Source organism: Mytilus californianus, unplaced genomic scaffold (assembly GCF_021869535.1).
Source record: "Mytilus californianus isolate M0D057914Y unplaced genomic scaffold, xbMytCali1.0.p SCAF_1, whole genome shotgun sequence".
Classification (NCBI taxonomy): domain Eukaryota; kingdom Metazoa; phylum Mollusca; class Bivalvia; order Mytilida; family Mytilidae; genus Mytilus; species Mytilus californianus.
Genome location: NW_026262581.1, coordinates 135697906 through 135721252, shown reverse-complemented (window position 1 = coordinate 135721252; position 23347 = coordinate 135697906). Strand labels below are relative to the sequence as shown.

The window sequence follows — 23347 nt, the reverse complement described above, 5'->3', positions numbered from 1 at the left end:
TTAATTCTATAGTGCTTAGAGATTGTACATATAACATGTTAATACTTTATAGTACTATTGAAGCTGTGAACTAATAAATTTATTCATAGTTACTAGTCTGAGAAAAACTATAACGTCACAAATACAAGGTGTTGTTTATCCTTTAAATGATAAAGTTCGAGGTGATGAAAGAGAAATTTTTAATATTAACACTTTCATTGTGACTCGGACTAACGACAAGAGCAATAAAACGAATCCCCTCTAATATGACCATGAAAAAATAATTACATTATTGATTAGAATTTGGTTTCTAGTTTTAATTACCACAATATCTGGTACTTAACACAAAAATCTTTAGTTTAATGTGAGAGAAATTCAATGCCTTTATTACGATCTATAGTTTACCATATCGTTCAATTATCAATCGACGCATTTTTTTCTTTTTCTTTTATTTCCATTTTATATATTTTAAAATGGCTGTAATGAATGTTTACATTTAATTTCTTACTTTTATTACGATTGCAAAAACAATGTTAAGACCAGTGAAAGTTCGATAAAGTCGTCAGAAATTCTGTTTCTTAAAGTGTATATGTCATAATTCCTACAACTTGTTTTCTTTTCAAATGAAAACACTATGAAAACAGCGATTGTCGAATGGACAATTTTAGTCTAACTTGACCAATTTGGTTTCAACATCTTTCAGTTTCTCTAAACTCTTAAATAAATTTGATAAGTTGGAAGAAATTATACACGGTAAGCCGGGTTTCCCAATAAAACTATCCCCCTTTATATATATCTTATCATAGTTTTTGACATTGATGGATGGAAACAATCAATATTTTGAACAATATTTACATCTGTAAGTCTCATTGTAATTTTTACTATCACATATATCTGAATTACATTTACAACTACTATAGCAATGAACAGAGAGAGTTTGTTTGTTTACATTTAGCTGTTATGTATATTGTTTATTTCTATGATAATCTTGGCTGTATGCATCATTACAAAAAACACGGATAAAACGTGTTCGTTTATGTTTGTAATTGTTTTATCAAACTTTTACTGAATATAAAATAAATATTTATCTTAATTTCGATTTTATACCTTCAGCTATTATAAACTTTGTTTTCCAGTATTGCAGGTTTTAAATATTCAATTGTCATTTGTTCTTTTTCTTTTACCTTTTTATAGAGTTGTTCCACATTAGCTTAAATTGTAAATGCGCGCTACGCTCTATTCTTTTATTTCGGAAATAAAGCAACGCTCACTTGGTCAACAGATACGTGGGCATGTACCGCGATTTGTTTTGTGTTTTAGAATTTTCCTTTAGGATTTTCTGTAATATTTCAACTTATTTCTTTTTATTTCATCCGTTCTTACTTTTATCAATACAAAATTGCAATAACTAAAGTTTAATCTTGCTGTCCCAAACGAATGGACGATGATTTCGGCGAGGACTCTGATTTCTTCCGGAATAAAACAGATCAATATTGCATTGTTCATATCTAGAAAGAATTACTTTAAAGTAAACCATATAAACAAAGCTAATAGTTTATATCATTCACAATTAAGTGTTTGTAGCACGCAGTTTATTCCGCGTATTTGAATGATATTATTAGTAATACAAATATGAGTCCACCACTACGGTTTTTGCTGAAATATTTTACAAACGTACATGCATATTATCAAGCTTATGCTGGTTTTAATCGGAAAGTCAAAAAGACTCGACTATGGGGATGAATTGAAATTGCCAATTATACCGTATTAACCAACTAGATATGTTTAATCCCGCAAAATTGTATATGTGCCTGTTCCAAGTCAGGAGCCTGTAATATAATGGTATTCATCTGTTGCTCTATATCATGTTTTTTTTCTTTTGTTGTTTTGCCGTCTTTGAATTGTTTTTTTCATTTTGTCTTGTCGGGGCCTTTTATAGCTTACTCTGCTTTTATGGTTTTTTTCTCATTGTTAAAGGACGTAGGATGACTATTATAATAGTTGCTAACATCTACGTCATTTGGTCTGTGGTGGGTAGCTGTCTCATTGACAATCATACCACAGCTCCTTATTTTATAAAGAATTGTGGAACACGAACCAAAAACAGAAACAAAACGTTTTTTTTCCCTATATAGATATGTTTTCCGTAACAAAATGTGGACTTTGTCATATCCATGAAAAGGGCATTAAATTCTTGTCATATCCATGAAAAGGGCATTAAATTCTTGTATCCGCAAATCCTCCTTAAACAACAAAAGTTGTTAATTGAAACCTTGATAAACCCTGGCGTTGTTCATCTCCGTTTTTATTAAATTAATTACTTTTTAAATGATTTAGTACTTTTATACAGTAAAACATAGACTTTCCAATATTCATACAAGTAGCAGTTTACATTTCTTAGATAGAAGGGTGTTTCAATACAAAAACAAACAAGAAGATATGGTATAATTGCCAATGAAACGACTCTGCAAGAGACCAAATGACGTAGAAGGTTAGCAACTATAGGTCAGCGTACGCCTACAATAATGAGCAAAAACCCATTTCGCATAGTCATCTATAAAAGGCCAAGAAATTACAAATGTAAAACAATTCAAACGAGAAAACAAACGGCCTGATATATTTAAAAAAAACGTAAACGAAAAAAAAATATGATAAACAGCAACAAACGACAACCACTGAAATACAGGCTCCAGACTTTGAACAGACACATACAGAATGTGGCGGGGTTAAGCATGTTTGCGGACGCTTCAACTATAAAAATCAATTGAAAAGGGGTTAACTCATAAGATTGATACAAAGCACAAAATCAACTAACCAAAAACATTAAAACACAAAGTACAGATCTGAGTATATTGCAGTACTTTGACTTGTATATCACTGTGTAAAACACAAAGTACAGATCTGAGTATATTACTGTACTTTGTCCTGTATATCACCGTGTAAAGCAGAGTACTGTGTTATAACGAGAGGGTTTAAAGCTTTTTCTCGTCAATTTGAGGCGATCGTACGATGCCGAACCCAGCATTCATTCGTGTCACCTTTCTTCCTGTCAACATCAAAATTAGTGCTAAGCAATTGAAGACTTGCTCTCTTTTGATTATTAGGTCGGGAAGTCGTTTACTATTTACCCCATGCCGACAATGCAATAAAAGACAAAACTGACAATTTAATACGGGATCTGCGGTTGATTAGAACTAGTTCTTATAAAAGTGAAATCAGTAGACTAGACATAGTCATTTCATAGTAAAACCCAGACAATTAGAAGAAATCGTAAACCACAAATTAATTCAATAAGAAAATCAACGTTAACCAGAATCAATTGTTCTTGCATTTTGTTTTTATTGCATCAAGGATCTAATTGTACAAATTAACGTTGGAGACGAGATCGGTGCACGATCAACTGTTTTTATGATGATTTGATGACGAAAGAATTAACGTCTTGGGAGTCAATCAGCATACCTGTTTGTTTGCACATGCAGAGAAACATTGAACATTGTCAAAACAATGAAATATAATCAAAGGCCTATCCAGTATTGTTTTGGTGATTAATTCGACACGTGCTAACAGTAAAAGATCACAGGAGAACAGATGAATAATATGATCTTCTGACATTTGTTTTACTGATAAGACACCGTCTTGAACATTAAAAAACTTTATATTAGTAAAGATTCAATGATATGTTCTTTTTCATGTCTTATCATAATAGAAGAAATGCATATCTAAGATGAACTTTCTACTGGAACTAACGGTCATACAGAATATAACGGGCGTTTCGTGAATTACCAAACAAGGTGTATACGTTACATCTTTTACTGAGTTCTGAATTTTCTAAATTGTTTTTCTACGACAAATGATTGTAATGATGTTTGTTTTCCTATTGTCAACTTTTGATTTTTGTATAGCATTATGTACTTGGTCTAAACTTACGGTAATAAGGTATTTTGTCTTGTCATATTATATTTCGAATGATGATAAAACACATCTAACGCAAAATCTTTTACAACATTTACAAACAACACTTTTTCCACTATATTAATTACATTGTGCCATTTTAGTTTGAACTATTTAGTGATCTGTCATCTAAAACCAATATCATTGATACTGTAGTTTAGTAAGTGCACAGTGAGTAAGGAATAAAGAATTATAATGTTATATACTCGAACAGTTTCGGTATGGGTTTCCTGACTGGTGTTCTTGTTTCTTGGAATCTACTGTTTTCCATGATTCAGTTATTTTATGAATATATCACCGCCATTTAAAAGAAGATCCAAACGTTTTCTGCAGACCTATTGAAATAATTTCTTTTAATATTTTCTAGGATTGATATCAATTTGCTTACTTATAGTTTGAAATAAAACTCAAATGTTTCTGGTTCTTGGGCTTTACATAAGATCGTGAATATCTTCGATTGTCCTGACGTCGCGGTTTCCATTGATATCAATTTTACCATTAGTAGGTCGAATACTCAGCCTTCCTCCTTTAAATCTTGATCAGTGGAATAACAATAACACAGCAGTATGAGGAGTAAAGTGCTCTTTCTGGTCTGAATTTTATTGTATGCTCTTCTATTGGCTTTTGATATTTTATTGATCAAGGCTATAAAGTAGAGGTTAGAGTGATTAAAAACATCACTACAGACCCACAATAATATATAAACCTTATTGCATATTTTTGACTAAGTCTTTAAGAATCAACCCTATTTTCAATCCATGCTGATCTTTCGAGCTATAGAAGTGGTGATCACACCACATCTCCTTATTTTTGTATTATTCTTATTTTGTCATAAGCTTTGTCATAAGCTTTTAATGCCCTAAAAAGCAGGCCCATTTTTGTTGAAAAAATGGAAAGATTCTCAGCACATCTGTATTTTTTTCAATTATTTATATAATATATGCATCACTCTTTATGCTATTCACTAATATGTCGGCAATCACATGACCGAAACGGTATTTGATGATGTTCGTATTGTACTATGACATATAAATCCTCTATTAATATAAAAGTTCGATCCTGATTTCAGTCCGTCGAACACATGTTTCTAGAATAATCTTTGAAACATAAAGCGAAATAAAAGAAGAATGTGTCTGAGGACACGAGTGCCCCCGCTTAGGCTTTGGATTTTTCAAAGTTAAAAAGGGGTATAACTCTAGAACGGTAAATGCCTCACTGCCCAAATTCGAACTCTGTCTCCGTGTTGTGGTTATTAGCTTTGTGAATGAGTGTCATAGTATTTGGATGATCGAGGAAAACTTAAGTATGAGCGCGGAAACGAAAACATTTGCAACTTTTCAAGTTAGAAAGGGGCATAACTATAGAACGGTAAATGACTCACTGCCCAAGTTCGAACTCTGTGTGTTTTGGTTCTAAGGACTGTGTATGAGTTTCATAAAATTTGGAGGAGGAAAACTTAAGTAAGGTAAAACGAAAAAATTTGGCAAATTCCATGTTATAAAGGGCATAACTTAAGAATAGTAAGCGACTCACCGCTCACCGCTCAAATTCTATCTTTGTCTGCGAGTTTTATTTCTTAGCATTGTGTATGAGTTTCATAAAATTTGGATGAGGAAAACTTGAGTGAGAGTGCGGAAACGAAAATTGGATGGAAGGACGGAAAGACTGAAGGACGGACGATCAAGGGTAACACTTAATGCCCCAATTGCCTATGGCGGGGTCATGAATATAAAAAATGTTTGTAACGATTAAAACTAAAAATGGCATAAACAGATCCGCCAAAACAGTCTAAGGTAAACTTACTTTTTCATTATTATTACATGATTTATCAAATGAAAGTTATCATCAGTTCGGTACTGACATGATTTATAACATACTTTTCTTAAATTTTCCGTTGATAAACTTTAATATTATTAAGTACTTCAGACAAAGTTGATATAAGATGGATGTGGCTATTATGTTACTAAGGTAATATAGCTCTGCACGTATTCAAGTTCTTGTACACCCTTTGGTTTCAAATATTTGGGTTCGAGCGTTTCCGGTGGACGTAAATCGGACGCACCAATTTATAAAGCGTTATTTTCATTTATAGTCAAAATTTCATTCAATTAAGTAATTACTGAATTAGTGGTTTATGAACAATGGTTCCATCGCGTAAAAGAAATCCACCAGCAGCGTACATATGCTTGAACGGAAAATTAAAGGTTATCTTATAAAAAGTCATGTATACATTCTGCTTTATATTATTAAACAAACAATTAGGATGTCTCAAACATATATGATTTCCTTTGTTACCAATTAAATCATTGTAAATATTCTATAAATTCCGGTGTCAACACCGATGTTCTGACTTCACAACATGTAAATCACCGAGTTAGTTAAAAATATGTTTACTTTGCAGATTGTTAATCATAATTCCCGAATGCCAGTATTAGTATTTATACATGGCGGATCTTACTTTAATGGTATGGGTGGTATGTTTGAAGGATCATTTTTAGCTACTGAGGGTATTGTTGTTGTTACTGTTAATTACAGACTAGGAGCTTTAGGTAAGTACATAGAGGTCAAACAAATATAAGAATATCTTAAGGTGTACTCCAATGAGACAGCAATCTAAATTATACAAAAAAATCTAGTCTTAGGAGATTAATATACGGTCTTAAACCACAAATCAGAGATCTGCCATCATCAAATTCCCTACAATGACAAAACACTCTATTGTATATCTCTTATATCTAACGCACACAAATGGCAAAAACGGAACTACATAGGACCATGCCATACACATCAAGTACTTGGATAAGTTCTACTGTGGAAACATTCACCATTTAATTGAAGACCGAAACGGGACAACAATTACATTTATAGTTTTGATATTGGGAACATTTAGTTGATTTAAACAAAAGAAGAAACAGAAAAAAAAATGTCAAACTATACATATAGCAATGTCCCATAACGGACGAATATATAGTTTTTTCGCTGCGCCTCTTTCGTATACATTCCAATCAAATATGTTGTTTTTTTTTACAAAAGAAGACTTTTTTTACAAGAGAAGAAGCATTACATTTCTAAGCAAACATTAAAAAGATGAATAACAAATTTTCCTATTATTTTCAAATCTTTTCAAAATATAAATTTTCTAACTATATTTACATGTTAACGATGTTAAGCTTGTTTTTTTTTTGGTATTGTACATTCATACCATGGAATACAATCATTTTATTCGAAATACATTGATCTGGCAAATTTTTGAATGAGTATACTTTTCCTTAAACCTGTACCTGCAATCAAAGCAAGTAACATTTGACAAGAGCTCGCGAAGAAAAAAAAGTTATTGGACGTATAGTAGTAATAAGAGAACTGACCTATAGTTGTTAACTTCTATGTCATTTAGTGTTTGGTAAAGAATTTTCTCATTGGCAATTATACCACATCTTCTTATTTTTATATTTACCTAGGCGTAATTAATAACTTTCTTTGTAGCATATTCATTATATGATTTAAAATCCCTGACAAAAAACTTTCAGGATTTCTATCTACGGGAGACTCAAACATTCCTGGAAATTATGGCATGTTAGATCAAGTTGCAGCTTTAAAGTGGGTTAAACAGAACATTGGTCATTTCGATGGCGACCCTGATAGAATAACCATTGACGGTCATAGTGCAGGAGGGTGCAGTGTTGGACTTTTAATGATATCCCCTTTAACGAAAGGTATCGTAAAATTAAAAAAAATCTATGCCTCTGTGTGCCACCGATTTAGTGTCTCGAACTGGTATCTACCTATAGTAATGAGGTTATCCATAATTTCTCTACAGTAAACCTTTATTTTTGGATAACATGACATTCAGAAGTTTCTTACCATTTCAATACATCAGATATCACTCCATCTTATTGTGTATATCGATTGTTCTCTTGGAGAAAACCACTTTATAAACTTGGTGCTTTCGAGGCGCTTTTCTGAATTTACTTTCATCGAGAACGCTCGAACCAAAAAGTTTGAGGGCCTTTATAACCAAAATGGACCTAAATGTATTTTTTTAATGAAAGTATTACCTTCGTTGAAATCTGAAACATTATTTCAAAATGGTACATTAAGTCAACTGTAAAATACAAAACTTAATTGAAAGGTTGAAACATAATATTTCCATCCAGCATTGAAAAATGAAGGAAAGAAAATGTCGACCTGTTTGTCATAAGTACTGGTACAATGTACAGAAACAATAGTTAAAACGTTTGATTACATTGATTTGAATGTCATGTCGTATTCCTTACCAACTTCAACACAGCAAAAAAATCCCGCACCCGGAGGTGGGATTCAGCTGGCCCCTAAACAGTAATGTATAGTAGTTCAGCGAAAATGGACGTCCCACAAAACTCCTTTTATGACTCGCTAAAGCACTAATACCTCACTATAAATACATATGTAACTGATAGTGTGATAAATCAGTTACTTTTTGGAATAGTTTGTTTTGCTAGATAAATGTAAAAAGAGCTAAGCTATAACATAAATGTACCATAATTGATTCAGCTTAAACATCACCAGCGTAGAAGACGAGAACTTCGGCACTGACATGATTTATAATATACTTTTTATACTTTTCTTGAATTTTCCGTTGATAAATTAAAAAATATATTAAGAAACTTAGGTTCCAAATCCCTGAGACAATGTGGACCTCAGATGGATTTGATAAATCTTTACGACATTATACAATTAGTCAAATTTTATGTAAAATAAAGGATCTTATTGTAGACGTATAATGTATTGATTGATTTAAAATGCTCTACTTAACGTCTAGTTGCAAATATATCATGCATATTCAGGACGAGAACAAAATGATTCTATTCAATTGGTAGGTTCGGCAAGCCAGGCCGACTTCGATAAAAGACTGGAAATTTGGACTATTAAACCCGCAAAGTCAAACTGACGCCCCACTGTAGAAAGGTTTAAAGTCGGGACGGGAGAAGTTCAAGGATGAACATATTTCTTTACCCCCAGTCAACTCTTGGAGTTAATATGATTCGACTAGCAAAAATAATTAGTTAAACAAGATATGTGTAAAAGCCTTTAATGGCAATGTCAATTATAAAGCAAACAACTTTTTTTGTCATTTTATTTTATATGTAAGCCATGCTTATCTTGTGTGTGAAGGTTATAACCCTAATACAGTTGTTATTCATTAATTTATTTACTATTTACAAAAAAGCAACATTAATATACTTTTTCTCACTTTTAGATACTAAATGTTTCATTATTATTCATCTACGTATTCGAATTGTATAAATTACCTTCGCGCATTACTGTGTGTTCTACACTGTAGGTTACGTTGCTGTATTAAGTCTGTTTAGAAGTTTAAAAACGACTGATATTTCAGTAAAACTAGGCCAGGTCGTTTGGAATCTGATGGATTGTTAATCATACCACATCCTCTTATTTGTTATACTGATTCAATAATGCGTTTTTATTTAATTTTGTGGTCCACGTACGTTTGTTTTTATTACGTTATTAATAAGTTCTTTTCCTGATTTTGATTTTTATGATTCTAATAATCGACGTAATAATTTAATTAATTCACAATTTTTTTGTCGAATTATATCTTGTCCATCGCTGAAGGCCTCTAGTCCTTGGTGAATGTCCTTTCAAACTTATCTATGCAATGATGATATGACGTGTATCTATTGCTAATGTTTTTTTTGCATACATTGTACCTCTATAAGAAAATTCTTTGCATTCATTAGAACCAAACTGTATGTCCGTAACACTAAAATGTCTATAGCTTAATAGGTGCCAAATCATTAGTCTAATAATGTGTCGTTCAAAACAAATGACAAAAGGATAATGTAAAGAGATACAGGAAGTAGTTACATATTCTTCCTTGAAAAACTATCAGAGTGAATTGCTACCACGATCACAAAAAGAGTTCAATCTTATTACGTTATGATCTACTAGAAACCATCTCTTTATTAGACTATATTAAACTTCTGTCTCAGGATATTACATCTTACATTCGGAGATTTATTGCACATTAAATTGGGTACTACGAAATACGATAAACTATCATACACAAAAAAGATTTATGACCTAAAGACAATTACTAAGCGTCTTTTTTATCGACAAAATTTCGCTACTCGGATGAGTTTGCGACACTTCGGAGGAATAAAATCCAGCATGGAGTCTACTTGTTTATCGCATTTTTAAAAGTCTTTATCAATTTCAATCATAGTAAATCAGTTTTATTATTGACAAGCCATATTGTATCAGAGATTTGTAGCCGATTCTATATATTAATATATTTAAAAAGTTGTTATTTTCTGTACAATAATCGATATATAGCTCAAACAAAAATGTATCCTGGGTTGCTGTACAGCTTAGTTCAGATAAGATTGCATTAGCAAAGTTTTTTTACGTTTTCGGCAAGCTGAATTTATATGGCGAAACCTAAAATATAGGCTTTAAGTATGTGTATAATATAATTACAATATATAACTTTATATCAAAGAGGAAGAATCATGGTGCCTTTTTGTGGGGAAAATATCGACTTTATGAATGATTTTTATTTGAATACTATATTCTTCCTTCCTAGGTTTATTTCGAAATGTAATAATTCAAAGTGGATCACCTTTGGCTCATTGGGCAGTAAGACAAAGACCTTCATTACCAGATGTTTACTATAATATCTTCACCAGTGCTTTTGACTGTCTCTCTAACAATACATACACAGTCAAACAATGTCTACAATCAGTGACTGCGGACGAGATCTTCCGAAAGACATCCGGAGGACATGCCGTAAGTGATTCTTTTATATTTTACTTGGACAGAGTTTTTTTTTCATGCAGACAAAATTAAAAAAAAAACCCTGAAACAAACAATTAAAGCAATAAATAAGGCAGCCAAACCCCACCTTACCTCCCGGTCTACTTACTATTGAGAAGTTATAAAGTGATTTATCAGTTTCGTCATGGGAATGGGTGTACTTACATTTTTAGAAATTAAACAGAAATTTATTTTTCAAATCTTGAGCAAAAAACAAATTAAAAAAAAAAAGTTCAGCATAGATAAAAATAATGAACACATTTCTTCAAAACTTGTAGGATAGTTCAGTTATTATATATGATTTTGTAAATTTGATTTCCCATTATAGAATTATAGAATTTTAGCAATGGTTTCCAATAAATGTTTAATGGTTATTATTAATATTCATTAACAGACGAATTATATGTACGGTCTTATATGTCCCTTTAGGTTTTTTTGTTGCTGTGAGGGAATTTTTAATTATCTTTATTTATATTTCTTTTTTGTCATTTAGCAAATTAAATGTTGATGGCATATTTGCAAATTTTATTTACAACTTGGATGGGCCTGTGTGTTTCTTTTACATGTGGCGTTAAAGTACGTCATTCTTTATAAATGAACAAAAATATATATACAGTAATGAAAGATAATTTTGACCAAATGCAATAGACAAATAAATTTGCCATATGTAAACAATTATGAAAAAGAAGACATAGAACAAATGAGATAATTTAATGATGTGTGTTTTATTGCCATAGACGTATTCATTCCCGATCTGACATTTAACCGAATATGTATTTCCTTAACTGTTTGCTCACGATAAAACAAATATGATTCCGTTTCTGAAATTTTTACGGAGGAGTTTGTCCTTTAAACAGAAATATAAAACTAAAATTTAATTCACTGAATTAGTGTTATCTTAGTATAACTTCAGCTTCTTTTCTATACTGAAAAAACCCACTATGGATCCAATTGAGGATAGTAATTGTATGATCATGATATAAATACAGAGACATTTTAATCAGTTATATATGTCATACAATAACAATTGTACAGTACAAAAAATATTTATTACCAATGCACTATTTATTTTGATGGGAATACAATGAAAGATACATGATTAAAAAACTCTAAGTAATGAAAAAATACAATATACCAGAGGTAACCATGAGTTCAGAAAAGGGGACAGAACACCAGGAACCAAATAAAAAGGACAAACAAAAATATAAACGGAAAATAATTAGCATGGAAATGTTAGCAGTAATCTTTTACTAGTGGCACCCATTATATTGATCAGGAAATATAAAAATCACAGAAGCATTTGACATTACAGGAGCATTTTTCGTTATACACCATATTGTACTTAGGTGAGGTTTAGGAATTTGTGTCAGATGTTCGGACTCCTTGGTTTTTTCCTACAATACAGGGTAAAATATTTTGGCCCATAACACCCATCTTTCTTTTCATATAAGACTTCAATAGCTCACAAAAGGTCATTTACCAAAATTTTTTTTACATAAAAATAGAACATAGGGGTAACATGGAAGTTTTGTCTATTATTTTAAAAACCATTATAAATAGAGAAAATCTGACAGAGCAAATATTTCAGAATATTGAGCTCCACCAATTGTCCGTTGACATCAAAACTGTCAGACGACTTCTTATAGGAGTTATTGCCCTTTTTTAAATGACAAATTTTACAATTTTTTTTCATTTTTGTCTATTATCTTAAAAACTATAATAGATAGAGAGAAACTTTAAATTGCAAAAATGATCAGCAAGACAAGTTCTACAAATAAGTCTTATATACGAAATCGTCAGTCGACTTCTTATTAGAGTTATCGGCCTTTGATGACAATTTTTACCAATTTATTGCGTTTTTGCCTTATATCTTAAAAATTATAATAGATAGAAAGAAACTTAAAAAAGCAAAATGATCAGCAAGACAAGATCTACAATTAAGACAATATGGTGGAAATCGTCCGACGACTCCTTTTTGGAGGTGTTGCCCTTAATTGACGATTTTTACCATTTTTCCTTTTTTGCGTTTTGCCTTATATGATAAAAATTATAATAGATAGATAGAAACTTAAATAAGCAAAAATGCAAGACAAGATCTATTTACAAGTCAAATTTGCCGATATAGTTGGTAGACTGTCACTCTTTATAGGAGTGATTGCCGTTAAATGAGTTTTTTTTTACTTTTTTGTGTTTTGAGCAAAAACTAAAGAAGATAGAGAGAAACTAAACACACTAAATGATCAGCAATACAAGATCAACAAAACAGAGATTTTTGTCATGAATTCTGTTCTCGTCTACAATGTTGGAGAGTGTCCTTTGTTGAATATGCATATGCATATAAACCAAGGTGAGCGACACAGGCTCTTTAGAGCCTCTAGTTTCATTTATTATGGCATCACCAAATCGATTTATTACATGTCTTTCTTAAATTGAGCAGCATGTCGGATGCTACAAGAGGAAAAGGAGCTACTTACCCATTCGTAGAAGACATTACACCACCCAAGCGTTTGGGCATTTTTAAGTCTTTATTTGTCTACCCTTGTTTTTACTTTGGCATTGGTATTGTCCGTTTTTCTACGTCTTATCATTTTGAGCGATACTTAGGAAAAGGAAAAATAGTTTTATCAGCCTTATACGATTGTAGAGAGATGATAATCTAATAGTGCAATTTAATCTAATTTTGATTAATACATAAGCTTATTTAATTTCAGTCGAGTCCTCGGATATCACCTCAGTTTACACCAGTAGTAGATGGGTATTTTCTACCAAAACATCCTCGTGAGCTGCTTATAGAAGGAGATTTCTATGTAGACAATGTTATGACGGGAGCTACAAAGGATGAAGGACTTGTGGCAGGTATAGATTCAGTATGACATGATGTAAATTATTTTGACAATGATAGTTAAACTCGTTAAGAAACAAATTAAAAGTTCTGTAAAACAGCACCAAAACTAACTTTGATGTCAAGTACATACAAGATCTGATATAAAATTACAAAATAAAAGAATATTATATTTGTGAATGGGGTCTGTACAACATATTAAAAGTCATTTTAAAAAAAAAAGAGTTGAAATTTATTTTTTATTTAAGCCAACCATTTGAATTATACACTTGCTGCTGATCTACATGGTCTTGACCAACTGTTGACGTTAATACACTGTATCAGAGGAGATTTACCAAGATTACCAGGAATAGTAGGTAAAAACATAAAAATGTTGTTCATATAATACAAATATATGTATTAAATTGTCGAAACAACACATTTAGAGTATCCCTTTAATTAATGTTAATAACCCAGAGAGACGATTTAAGAGCAATGAATTTATAACGGAACAGGACAAACAAATTAGAAATAAAAAAAAAAAAGAAGAAAACATTGAAACTTAAGGTTTGGACAAATTTGAATTCAAATAACAGTTAGAAAATTTTTCATACACCCACCAATGAAAAAAAACTATTTTGGAAAATGAATGACAATTAGCTTACTTTGACTATATACCTATAGTTGCTTACACCATTTGGTATTTGGTGGATAGCTGCCTCATTGGCAATCATACAACATCTCCTTATGTCTGGTTGACAACATTGTTGAAATACCCTCTGTAAATCTATTTCATCTGAAGATATAACAGGTCTTCCTTATAAACTACTTATCTTTTTCATTTTATTTCCTAATTCTTGGAGTGCTGGCTAAATTGTAATCCGTTCGTTCGTCCAACTAATAATTTCGTCACACATGAAAACTAATGACAAATAGACTTCATATTTGGTCAGAAGTTAGACAATGACGAGTTGTAACATGGGAGCTTTTTAAATGATTTGTCAGATACCTATGTTAGCCGATACTTTAAATATATAGTATTGTGGAGGAACTTTTTTTCGTCACAATTTTATCCAATACTACTGCACACTTCATATTTGAAGATTAACAGTGTGAAAATAATCTGTCAGACAAGTACTTCCTGTTATCCGATTATTTTGAATTATGAGTGGAGTATACGTAGCACGCCAACACATACATTCCTGTTTCCTTTTTATTAGCCCTTTTCTTTCTCTAGCTTTTGCTGGCTTTGCGTTGGTTTTCATGGTCTTTCATGCGAATCATGCTTTGGCGAACAAAATGAAAACTGATGTATGGACATTGATATTATTTTTGGGGACATTATTCTTATCGATCGCTGTCAAAAAATTTTTTTTTTAGATTAAAAAGAATGTTCCTTTCCAAAACAATTGATATAATTCCTCAATTTTGTCTGAATATTTTTTATGTATCATAATCCTTGTTTTTACTATCACTATAAAAATTCTAGTACCGACTTATACCAAAAGAGACAAATTCAGGTTAATGGTATAATAGACGGTAAGTTTAATAATTTCTGACTACTCAAAATTGATAACAAAATTATTGACATAGTGTTCTAGAAGTATGACATTTAAAAGAGAGGCAAAAGATACCAAAGGGACATTCAAAACTCATAAATGGAAAATAAACTAACAACGCCATGGAAAAAAAGAAAAAGACCAAAACACAAACAACAGTCAGTATACAAAACACAAAATAGAAAACAAGACTGAGCAACACGATCACCACCAAAAACTGAGTGTGAGCTCAGGTGCTCCCGAAGAGCAAGCAGAATCAGCTCCACATGTGGTACCCGCCGTGTTGCTCATGTAAGTACACACCCAGTGATAAGTCTAATAAGGTTAATAGCTTTCTAGTATCATAAATGGTTAATAGCTTTCTAGTATCATAAATGGTTAATAGCTTTCTAGTATCATAAATGGTTAATAGCTTTCTAGTATCATAAATGGTTCAGTAATAGCTTTCTAGTATCATAAATGGTTAATAGCTTTCTAGATATTCATTACAGATACAGTGTTGGAAGTTTATGCCAGCTGGCCTTTTGACACTTCAGACGAAAATGTAAGACAGATCTTTTCTGAGGTAATACTCGAACGCTTTCATAGGTATTTTTCAAATACATTGCGCCGGTAAAACATTGCATTTAAAAATGAATATTTATGTCCCATATATCATTGAATGTTATAGCTGAAACGGTTATTTTACTGTATGAAATATTTCCGTAATTCTGGATGATTAAGAATACAGAGGTAACAACGAATGTCGAATGTTTAGTGAAAACACTATTTTTTTCTTTTCTTTATAATGTTGTATGATTCTCAAAAATGTGTAAATATTCATCACAGACATACAGCACAACTGTCTTAAAAATTAAAACAACCATACAAATAAATCTATCAAAGACGCCAACAAAATAGTCTTTTGTAGTTTATAGTACATACAGTATTTAGTGTACACTTTCTCGATGAAGTACACATTAAGTAAAATATACTTAAAATAAATACAAGGGTAAACAAAATAAAAACCTCTTTCGTCCAAATCGCAAATCTGGACCGACCTGCATCAGGAACATCAGTTCGATCACTAGAAAATATTAGAATAATAAAGCATATTTTGTAAATGGCGGTATTGTTATATTTACGAAATTTATTTAGATTATAGGAGACCATTTCATCACAGCGCCTACCCATGATTTAGCCGAGGCTCTCGTTAAACGTAATGCCACTGTATACTTGTATAACTTTGAATACAGATCAGAGTTCCAAAGAAAAGATGAAGGTATACTTATTACTAACTAACTTAACCAATACTAAGTCAAACCATCTCCTGTGCATATAGAAAGTAGTATTATCAGATTTACCTCAGACGGCTGAAACAGAAAGTAGACTATGTAAATTGTTTGTTTAATGAGACATCTGACAGTTTCTTAATAGTTCTTTTTAATTTTTTTTGTCAAACACATTTACAAATGTTGCGGATTCTTTTCAATACTTAGATCGATATGCACATGTCATTATTGTATTTATAAAAGAGGACGTAGAAGTAAGTAAGAACAGGTCACCGTACGGCCTCATTTAAACCTTCCGCTATTAAGAAGATGTACTTTCAATGAAAAATTTAATAACAATAAAGTTTGGTGACTATCTTGATCCCATTTATCCCGTTGAACTTGTAATAGATAATACCATATATTAAATTAATTCTGTAAAATTTGGTGTATATAACTGCGCTTTGATAAAGTATCGAAGGGCTTGTCATGCTTCTCTTGACAAAGTGTTGCTGTTTACAAGGAACCAATGGTTCTTTATTATAAATTTGAAGTCGTCTCTTTGAAAGTTTATCGGAATCATCATTAATTGGTCGACCAGTTTGAAATTTCTGTGGCACAGAACACTTAAGATGGATTTCACTTGTCAAAGCGAAACCCGTCTTCTTTTTCTCTATTGTGATGCCACTGAGGCCACACCAATTTGATTTGTAGTTCTTCGGACAAAACTCGTAAAAAATATATGGCGAGCGAGCGAATTTTTTTGATTTTCTTTTTTTCTTGAAAATGAGTTTTTTTGAGGCGAGTGCTCTACAAATGAAGCGAGCGGTATATTTTTTTTAAATTGTGCGATTTAGAATTTATGTGCATATCATAACTGGGTTACTTCTGAATCATAGAAAAACGAGGAGAAACATGCTCTAATGACGCACCTTCAGAACAATTCGTGCTGGGTCATTCTTTGAAAGGTCACGTATTACATTAGATAAATGGTTGTACACAATCTACATGTGGAGCCAAGGAACAAAAGTGACAGTAGCAGCGAAGAGTGTCGATATATCTGAAAAGTCTACCATTCAAATGTTTCATTATCTCGGAGAAGTCTGTTCAACAAAATTAATTCAGACACCAGCACAACTAGGTGGACCAGGAGTGGTACAAATAGATGAAAGTTTATTCAACCACAAGGCTAAACACAACCGTGGAAGGAAAGCTAAAAAAGAAGGTGAAACTCTGGGTATTTGGACTTGCTGATATAGCCTGCAATAAATTGCATGGAGCTGGTGCCAAAGAGGAATAAAGAGACACTTTTGCCAATAATTCAACGTATATTGAAACCAGGTTCAATTATTTATTCTGACCAGTGGAGAGCCTACAACAAAATTCAAGATGAAGTCAACCTAGAGCATGCTGTAGTTAACCACTCACTGAACTTTGTTGATCCAGAAACTGGTGTCCATACATGGACCATAGTCTTACTGGGCCAAAGCCAAGTACAAACTGAAAGAAATGAAAGGTGCGTCTTCAGATGCTTTGCCATCATACTTAGATGAGAGAATGTGGAGAGACAGGTGGGCTAGAACTGGAGAAGATGCTTTCATGAACATCATTCTACACATTGACGAGCAATATAAGGTTTAAAATAGACAGTATTGAACTTTGTTGATGATTTGTTATTTTCATTCATTATTAGTGCTTGTTAACTGAAAAAATTAGCAATATGTGAAATAATTTGATTTTAATTCTCATATTCTACTATGTAGTGCTCACTTTATTGATTTATATTCATTGTACGTTCCATGAATAAACATGGAAATGTTGAACAGATACTATTTTGTCTTCTTATCAATCCGACAGACAATAAATAACAAGATATTCCTTATACTAGTCCTTCAGTATTTCTATAAAAACTTTGCTGATACACAATAAATATCTATGAACAAAATCACAATTTGTCTCTCAAAAACACAATTATCAATATATAAGATATCAAATAATCAAATAACACCATTGGTTCTAACAATACTGGTATACACTGATATTCCAGTATTGTAGTATTTTTGAAAAAAACCCACTGACTGAGATAATAGCATGAAAGTAAACTACTAGTACTCAAAACATTGTTTTATCTCTGCTTGACGTTGATGTGATGGTCACAACATAGACACCGCGCAAAGTTTTAGAAATTACAATGAAAACTTTACTTATAAACTATGACAAACCAGTAGTAATGAACATACCTAGATGCCCTAAAGAGCTTGTGTCACTCACCTAGGACTATGTGCATCTCCAACAATGGACCCTCTACAAAATTCTAGACTAGAACAGAATTCATAACAAAATCTCTTTTTTGTTGCTCTAGATTTGCTGATCAATTATTCTGTTTACAGTTTATATCCTCTTTAGTTTCTGCCCAAAACACAGAAAAGGGGATAACATCGTCATTTTAGGGCAGTCCATCTTATCAAGAGTTTACTAACGATTTCGACAAAATTTGACTTATAAGTAGATCTTGTCTTTTAAAGTGTCTATCTATCTTTTATAGTTTTCAAGATGATAGGTAAAAAGAGCAAGACCTCTAATAAAATGTCGACTGACGATTTCGGCAGTTTTAAATATTTGTAAATCTTATCATGCTGATCATTTTTTCTATTTAAAGTTTCTCTCTATCTATCATAGTTTTTAATAGGCAAAATTGAAAAAAAAGTTGTTAAATTCACCTTTGGTCCAGGTGAGCTTAAAGGAGTTGTGGTATCATTGCAAACATTCCGAAAAATGCAAAATGAGTACAATATAGGAGTTTTTATTTAGTTTGTTACTCTTATAATAACCTTTATTACTTATAAGTAATAAGATTGATTACAATATTATTTCAAGATATACAATTCATCCAAACATACAGAACTCTTTCGCGTGTGTAGGCATATGCATTCGTGATGATATGAATGGGGTTATTCGTGTATAAATGTGTTGTTTGCCATGACACTTGCTTTTTCTTTAAGGTGTTGTTCATGGATCAGAAATATTTTATTTGTGTGGATTCCCAATGAGTGGACATCCAACATTTCTATATGGCGAGAAAGACAGGAAAACTGCGAAAATGCTAATGCACCTGTGGGCAAACTTTGTCAAAAATGGGTATGTACTGATTATTATAAATTGTTCATTCCTTATAAGTTATGTTTAGCATATAAGTAACCAACACCACAGAAAGTCTGATGCTCATATCTAGACTAACAATGAAAATAATATGAATATAAATATATAAGCTTTATTTCGAGTCGGCATGGCATACAAAACAAGGACATAGCATGAGCTCTGTTGAGCTTTTAACTGATAAGCCAAGCATAACAATACAATACAAACAATCTTGCAATAAGTTACATACAGACACAAAATGAAGCACTTTAATTAAGCATGTTAGTAGCAAACAGATTTATAAGCATGATAAGCCAGGTAGTCTAGCTAAAAGCAAATAAACAATACCGTAAACTTATGTTTGGCCTGCAATATTCTTATAACTAACTTTGAAATAAAAATGTGATGGCAACTACTATTTTATGTTTAAAAAATCTAAGTATTTCGTAAATAAAACAAAGCACTCTCTCGAAGAAAAGAATAACATCAGTTTCAAGTACTGTAAATCTTTTTCATAACATTAAAAAGAAGTGTTTTAACAAAAATTGATTATTTTGCGTTCAAGTAAAAAAGAGGCAAAAGAAAACAAAGGGATATTCGACCTCGAAAACAAACAAGACAACGCCATGGCAAAAAAAACTTAAAACGACCAAAAGACAAACAACCGTATACAAAACACTACACAGAAAACTATACATTAAGCAACACCGAAAAAAGAGAAGTGATCTCACGCGCTCCGGAATGGTAAGCTGATCCTGCTCAACATATGACACCCATCGTGTTACTCCTATAAAATATGTTGATGAGTTAAATTAAGTGTTTAGGCATCACGCTATAGAGTACCGGTAATTGACTTTTGTCTAATCCTAAGACATCATCAAATTTATAAACCCCAGTCATGTAAATAGCGTTTTCTCATTTGATTTATCTTTCTTGTATTGCTAGTGGTTATCTTTTTCAGACTTCCAAGTCTCGTTCCACACAAGGAGTTTCACATGGCACCTTATTCACTCCATAGAAAACAGTACAGCAATATTTTCGATGGAGAAATGGTGCCGAAAGTCGAAGTTAACGCTAATTATAAAGATAAAAAGATACATTTTTGGAATAAAAAACTCCCTCAGTTATTATCAGATACACAAAGACAAACCACCGACCACAGTCGAACTGTTACTAAAAGTTACTTTGTACAGGAAACAAACTCGTGGGTGTTAATATCAATATGTATAGTTCTTGCAGCTTTATCTATTTCATTCCTTGTCGGATATTGCAGAACAAGAAGACAATTGATTAAAGTATTAAAACAAAATGGCGTCCCACTAGCTAACAGAATGATATAGACATTATAAGAGAAAGGCTGTGTCTTATGATAATAATTATAATGATTGATCAAGAATTTGTCTCAAATTTTTACAACTTTAACCATGTATACATTTTGTTTTTAATCTCAGATTTGTTTAAATATTTGATATATGTAATTCCATAACTTATCACATGAGATCGTTCTATCGTGTACAGAAGTTATATTGCTAAATTATCATCATGTTCTTGTATTTGTTGTTAGGAGTATGTGGTTTTATAGATTAGATAATTTTATACATTATAATCCGTTAAACTTCATTAAAATTGAAACGTATCACAAGAAAAAACACATTTTTTTAAAAACATTGTACTAATTGTATATTTTTGTATAGAAGCATGCTGTTATATATTTGTAATCACACATCATAAGCAAACCAAAACACATGTAGTTATAATCAAGGACGGTTTGAGAGTACTGTTTAAGTAGTCGTTTTGGTCTTACCATGAGAGGTGAGCTCTTTAGTACATTGTTAAAACTATCGTCAAAAAGAAGGACATCATATTAAGGTAGCTAGGGTGTCTAAATGTTCGACGATAGATTTTTGAGAAACTTCTGTAAACGATTTCTGGGTCAATGTACTTTCCAATCTTATTGATGGTTTAATGCAAATTTTGAAATTAAAATGGCAATATTTAAACATGTAAATTATGCAAATAATTCAAAATCAATGAATCATGGCTTAAGGTGCAGGGCCAAATAACCTCCATGGAAATGTGAAATGCCAATGCTTACAAAACTGCATACTAAATACCATTGACTTATCATAAGTGGTTCCCTTTGACCTAACCTAAACAAAAACTTTTAACTTGAAAACTTTGTTAAAGTTTCAAAGTCAATGAACCATATTGAGGGGGTGGGGCCATATAATCTTCATGGAAATGAGACTAGCAAATGCCAATACAACTGCACACCCAATATCACTGACTTAACTTTCGTTTATCTTAAACTGATTTTAGTAATGACAAACATTAACATATAAATAATGCAAAACATCCAAAGTCAATGAACCATAATAATCCCCATGGAAATGAGATGTGCCAATGCTTATACAACTGCATACTTAATATCATTGATATACCACTAATGGTTTCTCTTAAACTGACCTAATCACAAACTAATACATGTTAACTAAGCAAAAGTTTCAAAGTCAATAGGCCATGCCATAGGAGGCGGGGCCAAATGATATCCATGGAAATGAGATTTGCCAATGCTTATACAACTGCATACCAAATAAGATTGACCTATCACTAGTGCTTCCCAATAAACTTGACTCAATCACAAAGTAAAACATTGTTATCCGCCGCCGCCGTCGGAAACAGCACGCCTTAATCTCACTTTTTCGACTTCGTCATCGTGAGACAATAACTAGGGGTCACGGACCTTGTTTTTTCGTTAAAATACGTTGAAATTCACGAAACCACAGTTTTTTATACAACTATCATACAAGTGAGAGGTTTAGCTGGCTATAAATCCAGGTTTAATCCACCATATTCTACATAAGGGAATGCCTGTACCAAGTCAGGAGTATGACGGTTGTTTTCCATTCGTTAGATGTATTTGAGCTTTTGATTTTGCCATTTTATGAAGGACTTTTCGTTTTAGAATTTCTCTTGGAGTTCGGTATTTTTGTTATTTTACTTTTTATATGGGTTATATAAGGGTAAACTTAATTTTTCCTTATTGACGAAACATTAAACGATAGAATTGGTTAAAATACAACGAGAGCATTGCTTTTCATAAATACTTCCGAAATATCAAATAAAAGGGGCTGATTTTCTTGAAAAATCAGAAAACACAAATTGAACTATCAAATTCAGTATAATTATCTCCCCATGATTTTTAAAGGATATTTTCTGAAAAATTTGAAATACACTTATCGACAATTAATTTTTTTTTTATAGTTTAAGCTTTAAATTTCAAGTTTTAGATGTTTCTGTTGTATATTGAATGATTCTTGGTAAATATTTTAAAACCTAAAATGAATTTTTGCAACTTGACCAGAAGAGATGCTCAGGAAAAGACACCTGATCTACCTTAAAACGCTATCTCTTTTATACATTGTTGACATCTTAGTATGTTATAGCATATTTGTTTCTTGTATTTCCAATACACGTCTTTTCCAAAGAAATGTTTAATTATGGAAAGAAAGAAATATTTTTAACTTAAAAGAATGATATATATATATATATATATATATATATATATAATATTTATAGTTGAATTAATAGGTTTAAATTGGCTACAGCTTTGCATTTAGATATTTTTATGCGAAAAGCACCATTGTTGGTTAGGCAATTTATAAATTCATGGATGAATACAATATTTATATACAAAATTCAAATAATCATTATTGATCTCCATAATTGTTTTTATTGGTGACTATACGGAGAAAGTATTAAAATGAAGAAGGATTAGTAATAATTATAAGTAGTATCTATTGATATTCTTGTTGGTAACATGTAGATTAGTATTA

The 23347-nt window shown here is 31.7% G+C and overlaps 1 protein-coding gene across 1 annotated transcript in view; it reads left to right on the top strand.

Moving 5' to 3' along the window:
* Positions 1-23044, top strand: part of LOC127735713 (pyrethroid hydrolase Ces2e-like) — a 38076-nt gene extending 15032 nt beyond the window's left edge. The window contains exons 3-11 of the mRNA XM_052245988.1: positions 6332-6479; positions 7458-7643; positions 10514-10716; positions 13455-13599; positions 13834-13941; positions 15615-15688; positions 16261-16384; positions 19376-19511; positions 20473-23044. Coding sequence (XP_052101948.1) covers positions 6332-6479; positions 7458-7643; positions 10514-10716; positions 13455-13599; positions 13834-13941; positions 15615-15688; positions 16261-16384; positions 19376-19511; positions 20473-20851 — 1503 coding nt within the window. The 3' untranslated portion in view covers positions 20852-23044. The remainder of the gene's footprint in view (positions 1-6331; positions 6480-7457; positions 7644-10513; positions 10717-13454; positions 13600-13833; positions 13942-15614; positions 15689-16260; positions 16385-19375; positions 19512-20472) is intronic.
* The last annotated feature ends 303 nt before the right edge of the window (positions 23045-23347 follow it).